Genomic DNA, 19,886 nt, shown 5'->3' with positions numbered 1-19,886 from the left:
TTTCATGGTTACCAGAAGGTCCTATGCATGTTCCTGCAGGAGAAAAGACATCACTGGTCTAACTAACTGCTAGATTCTACATGCTACAATACCAACTACCAGCAAGATGGACCTACTGGATTAACAGGACATAACTATTAGAGTAACTGACCACTTTCTGATTTGATTTGCAGCTGGATTCAGAGGGAATTACAGCCATTACTGTAAAACTATCCAAAGGCCCATGACTGGGGAGTCATAGGCCCTATGGTAAAACCCACTCCTCTTAGTTTGCTCAATGGTATATCATCAAGCTTCCTTCTGAATTTTTGTGTTTCTACTCATCAATGTGGGTTGTTGCTCTCAAGCATGGTCAGAGGGAGCTTCTTTTTGCAGTCAGTGGAAAGATGCATAACTAGTCAAAGTGCTGGGGATAAAGAAGTGATTTTAAGTGTCCAGGCCTATTTCAGACACCATTATCAATCCCCCAACTCATTCCCCCTCAAACCTTTCCCTGCCAAGTCTGAGGGAATATGTTCAACGTGTAGGCAGAAAGAATGTAAGAGTAGGAGGATGGGAGGAAGTCTGGGAAATGTTGTCATCTGTGACATGGCTGATGCAGCCATGAACTCATAACAGCTCAAGATCAACCCAGTCAAAGTTCTAGCATGGATGAGGAGGTCCTCTTGAGGCTCCGCCCCTATTAAGGAGCTATTGGTGATTAATCTCTATCTGCTAGGCGAGCGAGAATAAATTCTTGGGGAGTGTGACCACTTTTTAAAGGAAAAGGGACATTTAGCACATTTAGTTTCCCTGGGAGAGCGTAAAAAGTACGACATATTAACACATTATTTGTATCCATTCAGTCCTATGCCCTGTCCCAACACTTAGGTATCAAGGAATTAGTAGAACTAACAAACTGATGGAGAATTTTCTATCCAGGTATTAATAAGCAAAGGACATTCAAACTGCACTCATATATGCAGCTCTCCGCTCTCACTCAGGGGATGATTTCATGGGTGGCCACTGCTGTAAGTCCAGGATGAATGCAAATGACTGGCTTTGAAAAACAATGTAGAATGCACATTATTTAGGTGTTTAAAAAAAGGGAGGTGGGGGGGGGAAGTAGCAGAATAACGGCATATCCTTTTATTTATTTATTCAGGAAAACATATGTTCATTGTAGAAACATGAGATTTTCTTAAATCTAGTTAGAGCAAAGCTCATACTATCACGTGATAGAACGTTTCTTTCCAGGATAACATCATGGCCTGCTCCTTCACTTCAGTTAGGGCTCTGCTCAAGTGTTAGTTCATCCAGGAGTCTGACTTCTCCCCACGTCTACAGCACAGTGTCTGCTTCTTTCATTCTCCAAACTTCAACATTCTCTCTCCTTACACAAACATAACATAACATACCCTCAAATATAACAAACCCTCTCCTTACTCTGCCTCCCTCTCTCTGTCTCCTGGGATTCAACCCCCAGCATTGGGCATGGGAGACAAATACTCTACTGATTAATTTTCCTTTGATTACTTAATACTTGCATAAATTTATCACAAGGAATACAAGCACTCTGCTCACACTTGAATAGAAGCCCCACAAAGTACTTCGGGTTTTTGGTATCTACAGCTCAGATAGCGTTTGCTCCATTCCCAATTTAAAAAGTCAAAATGTCCTAAATAGGCAGATATACAACATGTGATCCAGAAGATATTAATATTATGGAGGGACTGTGTATAGTGCTTTTGCTATCAATTGGGTAGATAGGATGCATAAAGAGGAAAGGGCAGGGGGACATGGTAGTTTATGACCATAATCCCAACAAGTACTCATGGATTGCATGAGTTTATGGCTAGCTCAAAGGGAACTACAGAAGTTCAAGTTATCACAAGTTATAGTCTAAGACTCAGTTTCAGAACACCAAAAAAGAAAAAAAGTCATTTAAGAAAAAAAAAAAACAACATATAAATTGCTCCATTAAGATACTACTGGGCGGGGCGGTGGTGGCACACTCCTTTAATCCCAGCACTTGGGAGGCCAGCCTGGTCCACAGAGTGAGTTCCAGGACAGCCTGGGCTACAGAGTGAGTTCCAGGACAGCCAGGGCTGTTACACAGAGAAACTGTGTCTCAAAAAAACCCAGAAAACCAAAAACCAAAAACCAAAAAGATGATGCTGGATATGCAATAAAATATCAGAAAATAACCAGGTTTATAGGAACTAACACAGCGTGACAAATTATGAGGCTATCTGAGGGTTGGTTAAGGGACAAACAGCAGGGACAACGGACTTTAAGATTCTAAGAAACAAGTTATCAGAACACTTACAAAGTGGATCTGGCTGAGGGAAGATGCTGGAAAACTTGTGCTAGTAAACTTTAAAAAGTTGAGCGTAGCAAAGTCTTCCTGAGGCACAGTAACTTCACTTAAGTGAGAGCTAGAAACATTGAACTAAGAAGAGCAAGCATACCAATGAGTTATCATCAGGCCTTGGGCTCTCTGTAAAATTATAAAGAGCTAAGTGCTCAGATGCAATGTAGCTAATCCCTTACAGTCTCTCTCTGAAGTTGCAGGCTACTGATAATTGGGAAGGGGGGTTATTGGTAGCAATCAAGTCTCCTTGAATTCAGAAACGCCCTGTGACCCATGGAATGACACAGCCAAAGCAACTGCTGAGCATGCATCTCTACAAATAGCAATTCAAGTCAGGCCATTGTAATTGTAAAGCAGCCTCGGGCTCACTGGCACCTTTAAAATGCCTCCAGGCAGAAGCCGCTCCCTCCGGGTCAATAAAAAGAATTCAGAGTGGCAAGGATGAGCAGGCCCCAGACAGGATCTGTTCTTTAAGGAGAGGGAGACAGCATGGCTGGTTCTCTCAAACTCAGGAGCTCCCTAAGACTTCAGTAACTTCTGACAGGTAACCCTCACCCCAGAACACAGGCCCACTGCCACAGATTCCACCCCAAGTGATGCCACCATATGTGTCCTGCTTAGCTTACCATAATTCTGGCTAAGGGCCTTGCATATCAGACTTCCTAGGCTTTCAAGTGCTTCCTGCCTTTCCATAAAAGGGCGACCAGCGTGTATCCCCCAAGAGCAACAAGTCACCAAAGTGATGCTGAAACACTGTCAACTAATCAGTCATCCTCTATCCCTCATCTGTTTGCTGTGAATTGCCCAGCCAGTCCTTTGTACTCTGGGTTTCCTACCTGTGCTTCTATTAACTACAGATACTGATCTTCCCCTTCACCACCACTGCCAAAAAAAAAAAAGTTCCAGGAAGAAAAACTTGAGTTTGTTGTATGCCAAGCTGAATGCTAAATTCCTAAGATGAATTCCCAAGAATGTTGTAATCTCCTGCTATTTCTCAGCTTCTCAGACTCTAGCATTCCTCCTTTGAGCATCCTTTACCTGGAGTCTCTTTCATGTACCTATAGTTAGGCCTGCATCTAGTTAGGGTTACATTTGCACTAAACATATAGAATTTTTTTTATTTTTATTTTTCAATTCCTAAACAACACAGTATAACACCTATTTCCATAGCACATGCTTGTATTGGGCATTACCAGTAATGGAGAGAGGAGCTAATTACACGGGGGAGCTCAGAGGTTCTGTGTAAAATATCCCATCCTACACAGCAGTGTGCGCAACGAACTTAAATCCGAGAGGAAATACCTACAGTCATACCTCAGTCATTACCATTCTTGAGTGATAATCACATGGTATTAAATGTTATATTTTTCCATTATCTGTCATTATTTTCCAAACATTTTTATATTTATTAACTAAATTTAGCTATGACTTTAAAATACTCCATTGCAATAATGTATATCTAACTAACAATTGTTCCAGGATACATACAAATATTTGTCCAGAATCAGTGGCAAAACTAAAACACACACTTACACACACTTACACACACACACACACACTTACACACACACACACACACACACACACACACACGTAACAACACCCTACATAAAATATCATATTGGCAGTCTGGGGACAACTGCTATCACTAACATGATGATGTCTACATTGTAATAATAAACTTGTTGTTTTCAAAAAGTATAATGATATATCATGTCATTCAACCAACATCTGCGAAGGCTTACACTGTACAGTTATGTCATTTCTTACTTAATGCATCATTACTAGCTAGAACCCTCTTAGGATGATGATATTCTTTCTATAGCTGAAATAACAGCTCAGTTCCATCTATGAGCCAAGCACAGCGCCAACTACAAAAGGCTTCGTCGATTATTTCCAGTGTAAGGGTTCTGTGCTGTATTTGTTCGCTGTTGGAATAGTCATCCATAATCTCTATCACAAAAGATTTCATCACCTTCCTTTTGCAACTTAGTGCTCTGCTCAGTTTAAATGACACCTACTCAGATATATTTGACTCTTCCTACCTTCCCCTCCAAGAGTATTACTGGCACAAATCTAGTGCTCAGAAAAATTTAAAAATGTATCAATGACCTATCTCATTTCTAAGGTCAAATTCTTAATTTGGTGCTCTGTAAAACTCTAAATTTCATACATAAAGTTTTACTGCCATGATTAACTTTTTTAGGGAACTAGTTCCACCCTTCTCTGTAGCTGTGCTTCTCTGGTCTCAGTTACCCATTAGAATATATTAAGTAGAAAATTCTAGAAGTTAGAAATTCTTAAATTTTAAATTGCACGTTTTTCTGAGTAGTGCAATACAATCCCAATCAAGTCAGCCCAGGGTCTTTTTGATCATCAACTTGTCCAAAATAACCATTCTGTTTACAAAGTTAGATCCTCAGTAACCATCTCTGATCTACTCTCTGGGTTTTGTAGTTTTGTTTTGTTTTCTGCACTTTTGTTCAAGGAAGCCTTATTATACTTACTAAGAACCCCAGAGCACAACAGTAGTGCCATTGGCGGCTTGAACATGAAAAGGCGAAAGTGCAAAGTGCTTCCTTTAAGAGGAAAGAAAGAAAAAAGAATCTTATGTTGAGTTTGTAGGACCTGTGTTAAGAAGAGATCGTCTATCCATTAAGTTCAAAAGAAGGAAAAAGAAATCCATGCCGATGTACGGCAGCACTCAAAACGCAAACGTTGTAGCAACAGTTCACAATGCCTGCTTAATGAACAGGGAAATGGCATTAGCTTACAGTGTTATTCCTGTCCACAATTTCAGACAGAGCGGAGGGATCTAGAAACGGACGCTCTGAGGTCCCGGGAACTACTCAGCAGCTGTTTATGTTGTCATTGGTGGTGCTAGGGACTGGGTCCAGGGCTTCTTGCATCCAGAGCCTACGAACACCACTGTGCATTTCCCACACAGTATTTTTAATTTCAATTTTAATTACTTAGAATTCAATACATGCATTAAATTACCATAACAGAGATTCAGAACTTATTTTCTTCCTTCTCTTAAATGTTAACTAAACCTAAAGGGTAAACAGCAAAAATAGAAGAACTTCTAAAAATCAGATGCAGCGAAACCTGCATTTCTCTGCCAGCAAGAAATACGTCAGAGACTCTGTACCCAGACTTTTTTGGTCCTGAAAGATTGGCAGTTTATGTTCCACTGTTCCCTGTCAAAAGTACTGCTTCTGAGGAGAATGGTGGGTGGCCTCCTTTCACTAACTTCATTGCCAAAAAGGGTAGATTTAAATTAAAGACACAGCCATCCAAACGGAGCTTAACCTACAGCATACTTTTTTGGTTTGAATGTGGGACTGTAAAGGGGCATTCATGAAACTTCACCAAACTCAACTGTCACATGACAAAGGACGATTCCACTCATCCATGGCTTCTTGCACTGCACAGCTCTTGGCCTTGGGTGGACAGCCAACACTTCTTATCTACCCAGTTTCCACAGAATAGCAAACTCGAGGGCGGGGGGGGGGGGGGGGGGAGAGACCTTAGCCTTCTTTTAAAGTAATTGCTTTTTTTTTTTTTTTTTTGGTCTTTTCTTAAATGAGTATCTCTCTTACAAGAGACAACTGTCTTATGGAGAAAAAAAAAACCCTTTTATTATCTCTTAATTATAGTGTCGCTGTTCCCAATGTTATACAATAGCAACGATTTCTGCCTGCATTGCCATTATAACTCTGTGTTCAGTATGTGTGACTCAGGATCACCGACTCTCTCACATTTGCCATGTAGGACTGAATCTTCAGAACTTCTGATGACAGACAATTGCGCAAATCCCTCTAGAGTGGAAGCCCCTGGCTTTCTGAGCATTCTGCCCAGTCACCTGCATGCCCAGTGAAGAAGACTGTAAATGCACCCCATCACAAGTTCTCTCAGCATTAAAAAGCTGGCAATTTAAAAATATTTCCCATAAGATATCCAAGATTAGTAATATCAGTGCAGAATCAACAGTGAAAATGCAACAATTAAAAACTTAAAAATTACTAAAGTAATGAAACTTCTATGATTCATCCTTTTAGTTCCTTTCCCGAAAAGAATCTACTTTTCAACATTTGATCTATTTCTCCTGGTAGTTAGCCAACATGATACTCTGAAGCATTTGTTTCTTCACTATATCTATCATAAACCTTCTCTGTGGCTATTGGTTGTGACAGATGAGGATTTAGCAGGCATAATCATCTTTATCTTATGAATTTTAACTTCTATTTCTATTGTCCTCTGTGGTTTAAAGGAACATCCTGATGACATTGTTGCTTTAGTGAAGTTTTTTTTTTCCTTAGCTGGGCATGGTGGCATATAGCTTTCCTCCAGAACTTAGAGGCAGGCAGATACCAGTGAGTGTCCTACCAACCTGATTTACATACCAAGTTCCAGGCCAGCTGGAACTATACAGTGAGATCTTGTCTCACCACCCCCAATTTCTTTCCTAGTTTAACTACTGGTTTTTAGACATGGTCTCATATAGCTGAGGCTGGCCTTGGGATCAATATGCTACTAAGAATATCCTGCACCACCACACCTGAATTACATGGTGTTGACAATAGAAACAAGGGATTTATGCATGGTTGGCTAGACTCTATCAATTGAACTATAGCCACAACAACACCTTAGCTTTACTAAGGAAATACTAACAAATAAAAATTGTACTAAGTATCATCTGATATTTAATATTTATATACATTGTGAATTACCACAGTCAAGCTCATTAGTATGACTTTTACTTCATATGTTTATAGTTTTCCTCCTCATTTTTCAATTATATATAACTGGTGACAACTGTTTTGTTTTCTGTGTAGCAGTATCTTTCTCTTCCTCTGTAGAAGAACACAATGGATTTTTTTCTGCTTCCCTGTCCCTCTACTTCTATTTCATAATTCCTTTGATTGGAGACTATAGAATCAATCTGGACAATATATAAATTCTACTATATGTTAGTGTTGTCAATCTGACAGGATCCAGAAGCCTCTGAGGGATAGGCCTTTTTCCATGCCTAGGAACGACTGTCTTGGTTGTATTAATTGATATAAGAAGACTCATGGTGGCTGGAGAGGAGGCAGGTCCCTTGATGGGAGATCCTGGACTGTACAAAATGGAGAAAAAGTAACACACTAGGAGCATTCATTCCTCTGTTTCCTGGGACTGCAATGTGAAAAGCTTCAAGCTCCTGCTGCTTTGACTTTCTATCATGATTGACTAAATTGTAATACAGAATAAATAAAAAACCCTTAAATAATCTGAGTAATTTTTTTCCTTGTGAGATTGGCTTGTCCTGACTTTAGCCCATTGAAAAACACAGGATCAGACTCATGATGTGAAAACCACAAAGAATCAATAAAAGTTAAAAAAAAGAAAAAAGGATCATTTTTTTCCCTAAATAATTTAAGATTATGTCTAAATGTATACTATAGGTCTGAATCACTGAAAATGCTATATGCATCTTCTTTTCAAACTATGCTTTAACTTTTAAAACTTTAGGAGAAAATTACAATATAAAGAATTCTTTGGTTAAAGGTAAGTTCTGTGGAAGGTCAAGTACTTAGCTTTCAAGACACCTAGTTTCAATTCTAATGGGGAATATAATATGTCTGTCTGTCTGTCTGTCTGTCTATCTATTTATCTGTCTATCTATCTATCTATCCATCTATGTAGATATACATAGATCAGTTTTTTTCTATTTGTGATTTTCTAAGTCTTAAGGCATCCTCTACCTAAGGGTTATAAAGTATTGTTCCATACTTTCTTCTAAAAACCTTAAAGCTGGGCTGGAAAGATGGCTCAGAGGTTAAGAGCACTGACTGCTCTTCCAGAGGTCCTGAGTTCAATTCCCAGCAACCACATGGTGGCTCACAACCACCTGTAATGAAATCTGGCGCCCTCTTCTGGCCTGCAGACATGCAGGCAGAACACTGTATACATAATAAATAAATCTGTTTAAAAAAAAAAAAAAAACCTTAAAGCTATGTTTCTTGAGCTCTTATCTTTATCTCTAAGAAATTGATTTTCATGTTAGAACTGAGGTACAAATGCATTGCACACTTACACAAAGACACACACAAAGAGAGCACATGTACATATACACATACACAGGGCACGCATGTGTACATGTGTACACCCACACACAAAGCCTCAGCACCATTTACAGAAGCATTTTGCTGTCTTTTATTGTATAAATTACTTCTTCTATCAAACAAAAGCCTTTCAGAAGTACCGGAGACCTCCACTTTTGTCCTCTCTCTTCCACCCTATCGGGTTGTTTATGCCTAATTACATGGGAAAGTCGGCCTGCCCACAGCATACTTCCTCCTCTCAACTTTTAATATTTTATGATATGCTTCAGTTAATACTGTAATCAGTAACAAGTTTATATTCACTAATTACAAACCATGATTCCTTTCTAAACAGCACAACCATATGTAAGTGCTTTGGATGCTACAGCTTGTATCTAATATATCTTTACAGAATATATTATCTATAATATATAATCTATAATAGTCTTGGGTTCTGGAGAAATACTTAGTTACCTGCACCTAATCTAATACGGGCTTTGAAATAAAATTATTTAAGCACTTCATTAGTTCATATTTTTACTGAAAAAGTAGAACTGTGATATTACATAGGATTCTACTTTCCTTATACATGATGTCAGTGAACTGAGGCGTCATGATAACAAATGACTGGTGACAGAAAAGTAGCAATTACTGTGAGGCAGGCTGGCATGAGGCTATAAGTATCTGCAGAAACCATGGTCAATAGAAGATGACTGAGTAAATTCATGCTCATCAATATTTAAAAAGTACTGGTTGGCAAGTGAAGAGCCCGCTGTTCCTACTTAAAACCTTTAGTCATTCAAATGCATGCCATAGAAGTAACAGACTGTCCCCCACCACAAAAAAATGTGGAATTCAACTGTTTTCCAGTCATATTTTCTCATACAAATTCCTTTTGACAATAAGCCACAAGGAGCTAGAATTGGGTGTTTGTCTGCTTGTCATTTCTCTGTACTGGCTAAAGCTTGGGCTAAGCTGAGTCACATGACTTCATTTCTCTGCAAGTGGATGATAGCATTTGCTTCATATGTTAGAGTTAGATGAGTTCCCACATGAAGTGCTTGGGATAAAGTTTCAACATTGAGTAATTATTTTTATTGTTAAATTATTATTGACCTTGATCATGTGGAATGTATTTTGAGTATGTAATCACTTTCTTGGTTTTCACAAGTAACAAGAGCTTGTATTTTTTTTTTAATTCTGTCTGACAAAATACCAAAGATACATCTTGTTTTTCAAATTGACTTTTCAAAGTTTTCTCTTAATGTTAGATTTAATGGTTCTGGTAAACACATACTTCTATGGGAGATACACAGACTTGACTGAAATCATTAGTAATCTCCTGATGGTATAATTTCTGAGTATACTTTAGAAGGCAAAAAATGAAATAAAATCGTCAAGGTTTAAAATCTGTTCGTATGAAAAATTATACACATAATCTTAAAAGCTTGAGCCCATAAAACAATTCAAAACTAAAAGATATCAAATCTTGAATGAACAGGTGGTCTTTTCAAGAAAAGTTAATAATATTTTGGAGAAAATAATACCTCAGTAGAACTTTGGCACAAGTTTTCCTTATTAAAGACATAAGCAACACTGTCTTCAGAGAAGTAGGCGGTGCTGGCACACATACAGACTCACAGATGTAACATATAACGCACCGTGTGGTCCGGTCTGGCCATGAACATTTAGCAATGACATCTTCAGAGAACTAGGCGGTACTGGCATACTGGTACAGACTCACAGATGTAACATAACGCACCGTGTAGTCTCGTCTGACCATGGACTCACTATGCAGCTGGGCAGGTCTTAAACTTGCGATCCTCTTGCCTCTGCTTCCTAAATGCTGGGGTTCTAGCATGTGCCAACACCTTGGATTTTAAAGTAGTTTCCTGAACAGGCCTTTCAAAATGGACGTATTTTGTTCTCTTTGTTTTTAAACCTCCATTACCTTTACCACCGGTTGTATCAGATGAGTCTCTACTGTATAATTAGCCCAAGGACTGAAACTACATAAATATCTGACTGGAGGAAACAATCACACCTGTACCTGAAAGCTGACGCTGAATATGACCTGAACGATGAAGCTGAATATGGCAAGTTGCAGAGAAAGGGGTGTATCTATGGCTGTAAATGGAAATTAACATGTTTGGCTAACTAGCAAGTTATTCCTATTTGGTGCATGGGAAAGGATGCATGCACATGTTAAAATGAAGACACGATTGTCTACTGATGACTGCCAACAACTCCTTTTCTGAGACCTGTACCATACTCTTCCCTAAGGGATCTTTCTTCTTACTATTGCAGCCAAGCGGGTGCTGTCAGTCACAGTGCTTTTTCCCCTCAGTTAGGCAAACACAGTCCTCCCCTATAATATACTAAATTCAAAGTCAGAAAGAATTAGAAAGCTCTTTCCTGTCAATTTTGATTATATGCAGCTGGCTAAGAGGCATGTGCCCAGCTGCAATGCAGACAATTTGAAAAAAAAAAAAATACAGCTAGCACATACAAAGTTACACAGAGGCATAAATAAAAAGTGTGCACTGGTAGGAATCTTCCTTCTTCAGGATTGTCTTTTTCCTAAGCTAGTTTTAACTGGTGTCACTTGGAACTAAAGGGATCACACACAATGTTGTCAAAAAAATTAAGCCTGTCTGGCTAGTCTACGAAGTCCACAGGAAATGTGGTAGAGGTACTCCCAGATTATGGAAACATCAAGAAATCCATTCAGCAATGTATGACAGTATCAAAGCCACTGCAATTTAACTGAATATGGTAATACTGTGAGAAAAGTGCCCAGGCACAAGCACAAAACTGCCCACTTCCTCACTCCATGTTCTGTCTGTAGGAAGGCACCCAGGAGGTAAAGTCTACTAATTTTGAGCACGCATAAACCTTGCCTTAGCTGTTCAGCTACATCAAACTGGTTTATTCACTCTCTCCAAAGATTATTTTAACTATGTGAACACATTTCCTTCTTTTCAAATTCCAAACAGCACTTATCTACCTAAAGATCACACTTTATGATTCACAGAGAAACTGGAAGCCATCAAATATGACTCCTTCAGCTTTCCAATACTAATCATATGGTGCTGCCCTGCGTTTCACCTTCTCATCTTACCAAAGGCCACATATCCCTTGGTATGAATTTCTTTCCTCATTGTCTCTGGGACCATATGTCACTGATTACTCTATGTGCTATTCAAATTATCCCCAACCACTGGAAATGTAAATCCACGAGGACAGGGTCTGTGCCCATCCCACTCACAGCTAAATAGTGTTGAAGCCATGGATACACAAATGAATGAGAACCAGGGAAGTAAGTCATCTATGAGCAGTTTTCCATTTCTAGAGTTCTGAAATGACTTTGATCAGGCACTAAAGTGAGTCTCTGATTTAAGACTGAATGCCTAACTTCAAGAATACTTCTTTATATAGACATAATTTTCTTTATCCTTGGCTTTATTTCAGATGAATTCACTTTAAAATTTGAGCCCAAAGGTGAAATAAATATAACAGGAAATGATAACAATGCTTACTCTTCTTTCCATCCATATCTGCATGGATTTTGCGAGCCAAAAATCCACTTTTGTATACAGCAGCATTTGGGTCATGAGGAATGTCCAAAAATGGGTTAGTTGTACTCCCAATACGACTGATGGTCTTTGGGTGTGTTCCATTAGCCTTCTCATCAGTACCTTCTGAGGGAGATTTCTTTTTCTCTTCATCATCTCTGTAAGGGAGAAAACACAAAGACTGAAATAAGAGCTTATCTTAAACTTTCAATAAACAAAGTTATTTAGAATCATCAACTCCCTGTTTGCTAATAGTTGATTAGTGTTCATAAGAACCACTTTGAAAATCAGGAACACTATGAAAAGACGGAATGAAATAGTAATAGGAATAGAGAAAGGAGAAGAAACACAGGCCAAAGGAACAAAAAATATTTTCAACAGCAACAACAAAAATCATATAGGAAAATGTCCCTGACCTAAAGAATAAGATGCCTATCAAGTCCAAGATGCATAAAGAACATCAAATAGAGCAGACCAGAAAAGAAAGTCCCCCCAGTACATGATAATCAAACAGCAAATATAAAGAACAAAGAAAGAATATTAAACCTTACAAGGAACAAGCCCAAGGAACTTATGAAGGGAGACCTGTTAGAATAACACTTGATAACTCGATGGAGATGCTCAAAGCCAGAAGAGCTTGAATAGAAGTTCTACAAACTCTGAGACCTCAGATGCCAGCCCAGACTATATCCAGCAAAACTTTCAATCACAATAGATGGAGAAAATAAGACAATCCATAATAAAATCAAACTTAAAGAATATTTATATATCCAGCCCTCCAGAAAGTGATAGAAGTAAAAAACTACAACTTAAAGAGTTTAACTATATGCCGGGCGGTGGTGGCGCACGCCTTTAATCCCAGCACTGGGGAGGCAGAGCCAGGCGGATCTCTGTGAGTTCGAGGCCAGCCTGGGCTACCAAGTGAGTTCCAGGAAAGGCGCAAAGCTACACAGAGAAACCCTGTCTCGAAAAACCAAAAAAAAAAAAAAAAAAGAGTTTAACTATACCCAATAAACACAAGGAATAAATAATCCCAGACCATCAAGTTAAAAGAGAAGTACACACACACACACACACACCACCACCACCACCACCACCACCACCACCACCACCACAACCACCACACCAACAACAATAACATCAACAACAAAATAACAGGAATTAACATACATTGCTCATTGATGTCTCTCAACATCAAAAGTCTCATTTCCCCAATAAAAAGACACAGGCTAACAATATGGATATGAAAACAGGATGCATCCAAAAAGAATGCCTTAACATCAAAGACAGACATCCCATTAGTGTAAAAACAATAGAAAAAGACACTCCAAAGAAATGGACCTAAGAAGCAAGCTGGTGTAGTTATTTTAGTATCTAACAAAACAGACTTTAAACCAAACTAAACAAAAGATATAAGGAAGGACACTTTATACTTATCAAGAAAAAAACCACCAAGAGGACATTGTAATTCTTATTATCTCTGCTCCAAACACAAGGACACCCAAGTTTGTAAAAGAAACACTACTACAGCTTAAATCACATACTGACCCTCACACACTGATAGTGTGAGACTTTAATACCCCGTCCTTACCAAGAGACAGGCCATCTGCACAAAAAACTAAACAGACAATTGCTGGAGCTAAGTGACGTTATAAACCAAATGGACCTAACAGATATTTACAGAATATTTTGCCCAAATAGAAAAGAAGATACCTTCTCAGCGTTTTATGGAATTTCTCCAAAATTGATTACGTACTTGGACACAAAGCAAGGACAAGAAAACTTAAACAGCACCCTGCATCCTATCTGACCACCACGGATTAAACAACAACAAAAGAAGCAACAGAAAGCTTACAGACTCGTGGAAACTGAACTGTCAAGACTGGAATTAAGAAGGAATTCAAAGACCTTCTAGAACTGAATGAAAATGAATAACACCATATCCAAATTTATGGAAAACAATGAAGGCAGTTCTAAGAGGCAAGTTCTTAGCGTTAATTACCTATATGAAATAATTGGAGCGATCTCATGCTAACAACTTAACAGCATACCTGAAAGCTCTAGAACAAATAGAAGAAATTACACCCAAAAGGAATAGGCAACATGAAATAATCTAACTCATGGCTAAAATCAATAAAATAGAAACAAACAACAACAAAAATAATATGAATAATCGAGACCAAGAGTTGGTTCTTTGAGAAAATCAGCAAGACAGACAAACCCTTATTCAAGTTAACTAAAAGGAAGAGTGAAAATATACAAATTAACAAAATTAGGAAGGGGGGCATGAAACAAACATAGACAAAATCCAGAGAATCACAAGGATATACTTTAAAAAATTCTGTACACCAAATGAGAAATCTAAAAAAAAAAAAAATTGATAATTTTCTCAATACATACAACTTAACAAAGCTAAATAAAACAGACCCATAACCACTACTGAAATAGAAGCAGTAATTAAAAAACTCCCAGTCAAAAAAAGCCCGGGACTAGACTTTCAAAGAATTAATGCCAATGATCCTCAAATTATTCCACAAAATAGAAACAGAAGGGACACTGCTCAATTCATTTTATGAAACCTCAGTTATCATGATAACAAAACCACATAAAGATCCAACCAAGAGAATTACAGAACAATTTCCCCTAAGAACATAGATGCAAAAATTATCAATAAAATACTTGCAAATAGAATCCAAGAACAATGGAGTGATACTCAGCTGTTAAAAAAAAAATGACATCATGAAATTCACAGGTAAATAGATGGAACTAGAAAAAGAAATCCAAGAACACATCAAAAAGATTATCCACCATGATCAAGTACATCTCATCCCAGAGATGTAGAGATGGTCCAACATATGTAAATCAATAAATGTAGTCCACCATATAAACAAACTGAAAGACAAAAGTCACATGATCATCTCATGAGATGCAGAAATGGCCTGTAACAAAAATCCAACACCCCTTCATAATAAAAGTCCTGATTAGAGATTAGGGATGCAAGGGACATACCTCACCATACTAAAGACAGTTTGCAGAAAGCACACAGACAACTTAAATGGAGAGAAACCCAAAGCAATTCTATTAACATCAGGAACAAGGCAAGGTTGTTCACTCTTTCCATTACTACTCAATTTAGTACTTGAAGTCTTAGCTAGAACAATAAGACACCTGAAAGAAATCAAGGGGATAAAAATTGGAAAGAAAAAATTCTAAATATCCTTATTTGCAGATATCATCCTGAGTGAGGTAACTCAGATCCAAGACAAATATGGTGTGTATTCATTTATATATGGATATTAGTGGTTAAGTCAATGATAACTAAGCTACAATCTGTAGAACCACAGGGGTTAGGTCTAGAGTAAGGGTGTGTGTGTGTGTGTGTGTGTGTGTGTGTGTGTGTGTGTGTGTGTGTGTGTGTTGGCAGGTTGTTACAGACAGATCTCCCTAAGAAAGGGAAACATAATAAATTCATACTTATGAATGGATGGGTAGGAGACTGGAATGGTAAGATCAAATGTAGCGTTGGAGAGGTGAGGGGGAGGAAGAAGGGAATATGGAGAAATATTGTGAGGTAGTATGGAAGCCTAACACAATAGCAGCTTCCTAAAATATATACATATATGAAGGCAATCTAAATGAAATCATCAAATATTGGGGGAGACAGAGCCCCAGCTGGCCATCTCTTGTCACCAAAAGAAGCTTCCAAAACCAGGACTGGGTTCCATCTAATTGACTTGTTGGTTAAAGAGGTCCTATGGGAAACCCCAACCGAAACAGGCTGTTACAAAAACTACAGCTTGCTTTCCACAAACTGAAAGCAAGACCACATTGTTTGGAATAGCACATACACAACTCACTGAACACAGAGAAGTAGAGTTGTTCCTGACACAGAGGAACAGCATCTTTGGTACAGGCAGGAACTCTGGAGGCTACCAAAGGAGAAACGTACATACCAACCAAGCCACAAACCCTTTATTCTACAATGATGTTCTTCTGCCTGCAAGGTATGCTGGTGCAATGGTAGTATAAAGCTTGTAGGAATAACCAACCAATATCTGATCTGACTGAAGACACACTCCCTGAGATGGAACCCACACCTGACTCTGGGTGACCAAGAACTTGGGACTACATAGCCCAGGGACCTAGGGTAATATCAAACACTACTGTTCTTATATATTAAAAAAAAGTACAATGAAATGACTCCTAACAACATTGTTATACTCATAGATCAGTGCCTTGCTCAGTCATCATTATAGAAGCAGATGGGAACAAATACAGAGACCCACAGCCAGACTATGCCGAGAATGAGAGACCTTGGAACACTCGGCCCTAAAAGTGATGTCTCTACCAAATCCCTCTCCTCAGAGCTCAGTGAATCCAGTGGAAGAAGAATATAAGAGCTAGAGGGAACAGAGGACATCAATAAAACAAGGCCCCCTAAAATCAATAGGATAGATGGTCATATGAATTTACAGAGCCTGAGAATGAGACCAGATGGGGTCCTAGAGCTGAAAGGAGAAGTAGACATATGCCCCCATCCCTAACCCAGAAACCATTTCCAACTGATAACCACATACAAATGAAAATTTAGCTTCTTGCAAGGGAGTCTTCCTGGGGAAACAAATTACTCTCCAGGGTAAGCTGTGTCCCAGCAGTAGACGGTCAGCAGAAAATGGACTCAACAGAATCTTTGGAGGTTCCTTGTTTCATACTTATTTCAGAGCTTTTCTTTATTATTATTTTATCTTATTTTTTTAGTTTTATTTTATCTTACATATTTTTTTCTTCTTTCTTTTTACCCTATAAGGTCCTTTGTGTATATATTATGGTTTCCAGCTTAGCGTTTTTATGGGATTCCAGAGTATGCAAACAAGTAGCTCTCTGTTTCGTGTGCATTCTCTTGGGATCTTTTCCTTCTGTTTGTTTTGTTCAATTCCGATGTTAGGTTTTGTCTTATCTTGTTTTGTTTTGTTTTATTTTATTGCTAACCCTTAGAAAAAGCCTGTTCATTTTCTAGGTAGAGGAAGAAAGGGGGTAGATTTGGATGCGAGGAGCAGTAGGGAGTAACTTGAGGAGTCAAAGGAGGGGAAACCATAGTCAGGATATACTATGAGGAAAAAAATCTATTTTCAATAAAAGAAATTAAAATTTAAAAAATGCATTATTCTGATTTTTAATTAAATATAAGCACTATAATAACAGCCTCCTATGTGCCAAGTATTAGTGATCACAACAATTATGTAAGACCAATATTAGCATTTTTAATTGCAGATAAGGGAACAGACTCAGTCAGTCCAAATAAATCCCCAAAGCTACAGATTTAGTAATTAAGAGATAATGAAGATATGACTGGAGAATCTTCACAGCTCTGCTTTCTTCTGCCACGATGGCTTCTTGGTCATCTTCTTCCAGGCAGTGGGGGGACTGGTCAGGACTCTAAGCTGCACGCTTATACTGACCCTGGCAGAAGAACAGGTATACAGAAGGCCATAGATACCTATAGATGGAGCCCAGAGAACAGAACTCCGCTTTGTCTAGCAAGCAAGCAGGCTCACTGTTAGCATCCAAACTCCAGATACAGCTGCAAGTGCGTGGGGAGGGCAGTGTTTCCATAGTTCTTTGGTGTCTCAAGAGGTGCTACTTTCCCAACTATCACAGAGGCATGGGACAGCCCACCAGCTACTGAGAAACTCCTATTTGCTTTGCCTTGTTTTCTACATCTCTGTATTCAAGCACAGAAAATTTAAATCTGAGATCATGACACACCCCAACTATGAAGAGGTCAACAGGTCAGATGGCCAATATTCAGTCAATAAAGAAATGAAATCAGCAGAAGAAAGCTACTCACAGGATCTGCTGTTTTAGTTTTAGTTTTCCACAGGAGCTGGAAAACTAAACAGTATAGTAGGTCTGTCTCATTTCTGTCATCTGCCCTGTTTCTTTATTAAATGCTGACTGGACTCTTTTACTAAACTTTTATCCAAACTTAGCACCCCCAAATATTTTAAATAAATAAAAAATTTCTTTCAAAAGCAGTTTATGAGAAGGATGGAGAAAAGCAGCCTTTGTTCTCGAATGGTATCTTGTAAGGAACTGAGAGGTAAATTAAGTTAAAATTGGAACTCTTAAGCATTCATATTTTACATTTATTTTGAAATAATTTTAGATTTGCAGAGACAGTACATCGAGTTTCCATATGTCCAGCTTCTCCTGCTAGCTAGCGTCTTATATAACCACAGTGACATTTTCTAAACGAAAAAAATTAACATTAGTAAAATACTATGGATTAAGGAGACATTTTTTTCAGGTTTCACCAGCTTTTTCCATGCATCTACTTTTTTGTCCCAGGTTCATATCCTGGATCCCATAATAGATTCAGCCACCATCATCCCTGGTATGCCTCCGAATTCTATTCTGGATGTAGCAATCCCGTACCTTTCCTGGTCCTTTATGACCTTCACACTTTGAAGAATCCTGGTCAGTTATCCTGAAAATTATTTTCAGTTTGGATTTGTCTTGTGTTGTGCCAGTAAATTGAGGTTGGAGCTCAGGGTGGGGAGAATACAATTTAGGTTATGTACCCCTTTCAGTTCTTCAGACATTAACTAACCATGATGAGTTAAAGTAGTGCCTCTCAGCGATCTATACAAAATTACTCCATTTTTTGTAAGTATTTTAGTAGAGATGGTTTCTTAGCTAATATCCTGCTTTTTGTTTGTCTTTGCCTTACATTAGCATTCATAAATGGATCTCCCACTGACAATTATTATTGTGGTGAGTTGCTTCCTTTGTTTGACGTGCTTCTTTAGTGGGGTCATATGAATATCTACAGCCCTCTTTAAAACTAGGTCCAATCCTAGGCAACTGATCTATCTTTTTTTGCCTACAATCTTGCCTTTTCCAGAATGATTAATAATTGGCAAACATTTGCAAAACACACTTACCATTCTCCATACTACTGGTTAACCACTGGTTTTGCATGTATTATTATGGGGCACTATAATTGTACAGATATACTCAGCTTACTTATTCACATAAGGAAAGGCATTATCTGGTTTCTATGTTTCCATTTTTATACTAAAAAGTGTGTTTTTAAATAACATCAAAAATCTACTATAGAATAACTGTACTATAAATCTCTCATAGATTAGAAGGGCAATTTCTATCTTTCAGGCAGATCATTTAGCTCAAAGCAAATGTTATAATCAGAAGGGGAAAGATGGAAGTCTTTAAGCAAGATAAAGAACAAGATGTCAGTCACATGATGCTAGGAAGCTCTAGCCGGGGCAACTAGGCTAATGAAATAAAAGGCACTCATACAGGAAAATAAGTAGTACAAGTGTGTCTTTCTGATGATGGTGTGATTTTATAAAAGAAAATTCTAAGGACATAACACCACAAAACAAAACAAACTAAAAATCAGCACAATAAACACAACGCAGAACTTTCAAATTTATAGAATTGTACCTTAGAAAGTAAACATACAAAAATTAAGTTTCTATGAAATAAAAAAATGGTAAACATTGTAAACAATCCCATTTACAAAGAAATCCATCTTCCTCCCAAATAAAAATAACAGGCCTGTTTCTAACAAGAAAATAAAATGTGTGCACTGTAAATAAATAAAAAAAAAAAAACACTGATGAAAGGAATGGAAGGATATACAAATAATGATAAGAGATTCCCTGTTTATGGACTGCACAGATTAATTGATTAAAATGACTGTATTGCCTAAAGAAAGCTACAGAGCCAAAGTAATCTCTTAAGGAATATTCCAATGATATTTCACAGAAAAATACATAGTAAGAAGCCTAAAATTCTTGTGGAACCAGAAAACACTCTGAACTATAAGAAATACAGAACAAAAAG

The 19,886-nt window shown here is 38.0% G+C and overlaps 1 protein-coding gene across 11 annotated transcripts in view; it reads right to left on the bottom strand.

Moving 5' to 3' along the window:
- Psd3 (pleckstrin and Sec7 domain containing 3) overlaps window positions 1-19,886 on the bottom strand; it is a 539,468-nt gene that overhangs the window by 70,913 nt on the left and 448,669 nt on the right. For all 11 annotated transcript variants that reach the window (XM_076553255.1, XM_076553257.1, XM_076553256.1 and 8 more), the window contains one exon: window positions 11,982-12,175. In XM_076553255.1, the coding sequence (XP_076409370.1) occupies window positions 11,982-12,175 (194 nt within the window). The remainder of the gene's footprint in view (window positions 1-11,981; window positions 12,176-19,886) is intronic.

Source organism: Peromyscus maniculatus, chromosome 17 (assembly GCF_049852395.1).
Source record: "Peromyscus maniculatus bairdii isolate BWxNUB_F1_BW_parent chromosome 17, HU_Pman_BW_mat_3.1, whole genome shotgun sequence".
NCBI classification, from domain to species: domain Eukaryota; kingdom Metazoa; phylum Chordata; class Mammalia; order Rodentia; family Cricetidae; genus Peromyscus; species Peromyscus maniculatus.
This window is presented reverse-complemented; position numbering and strand designations above follow the sequence as displayed.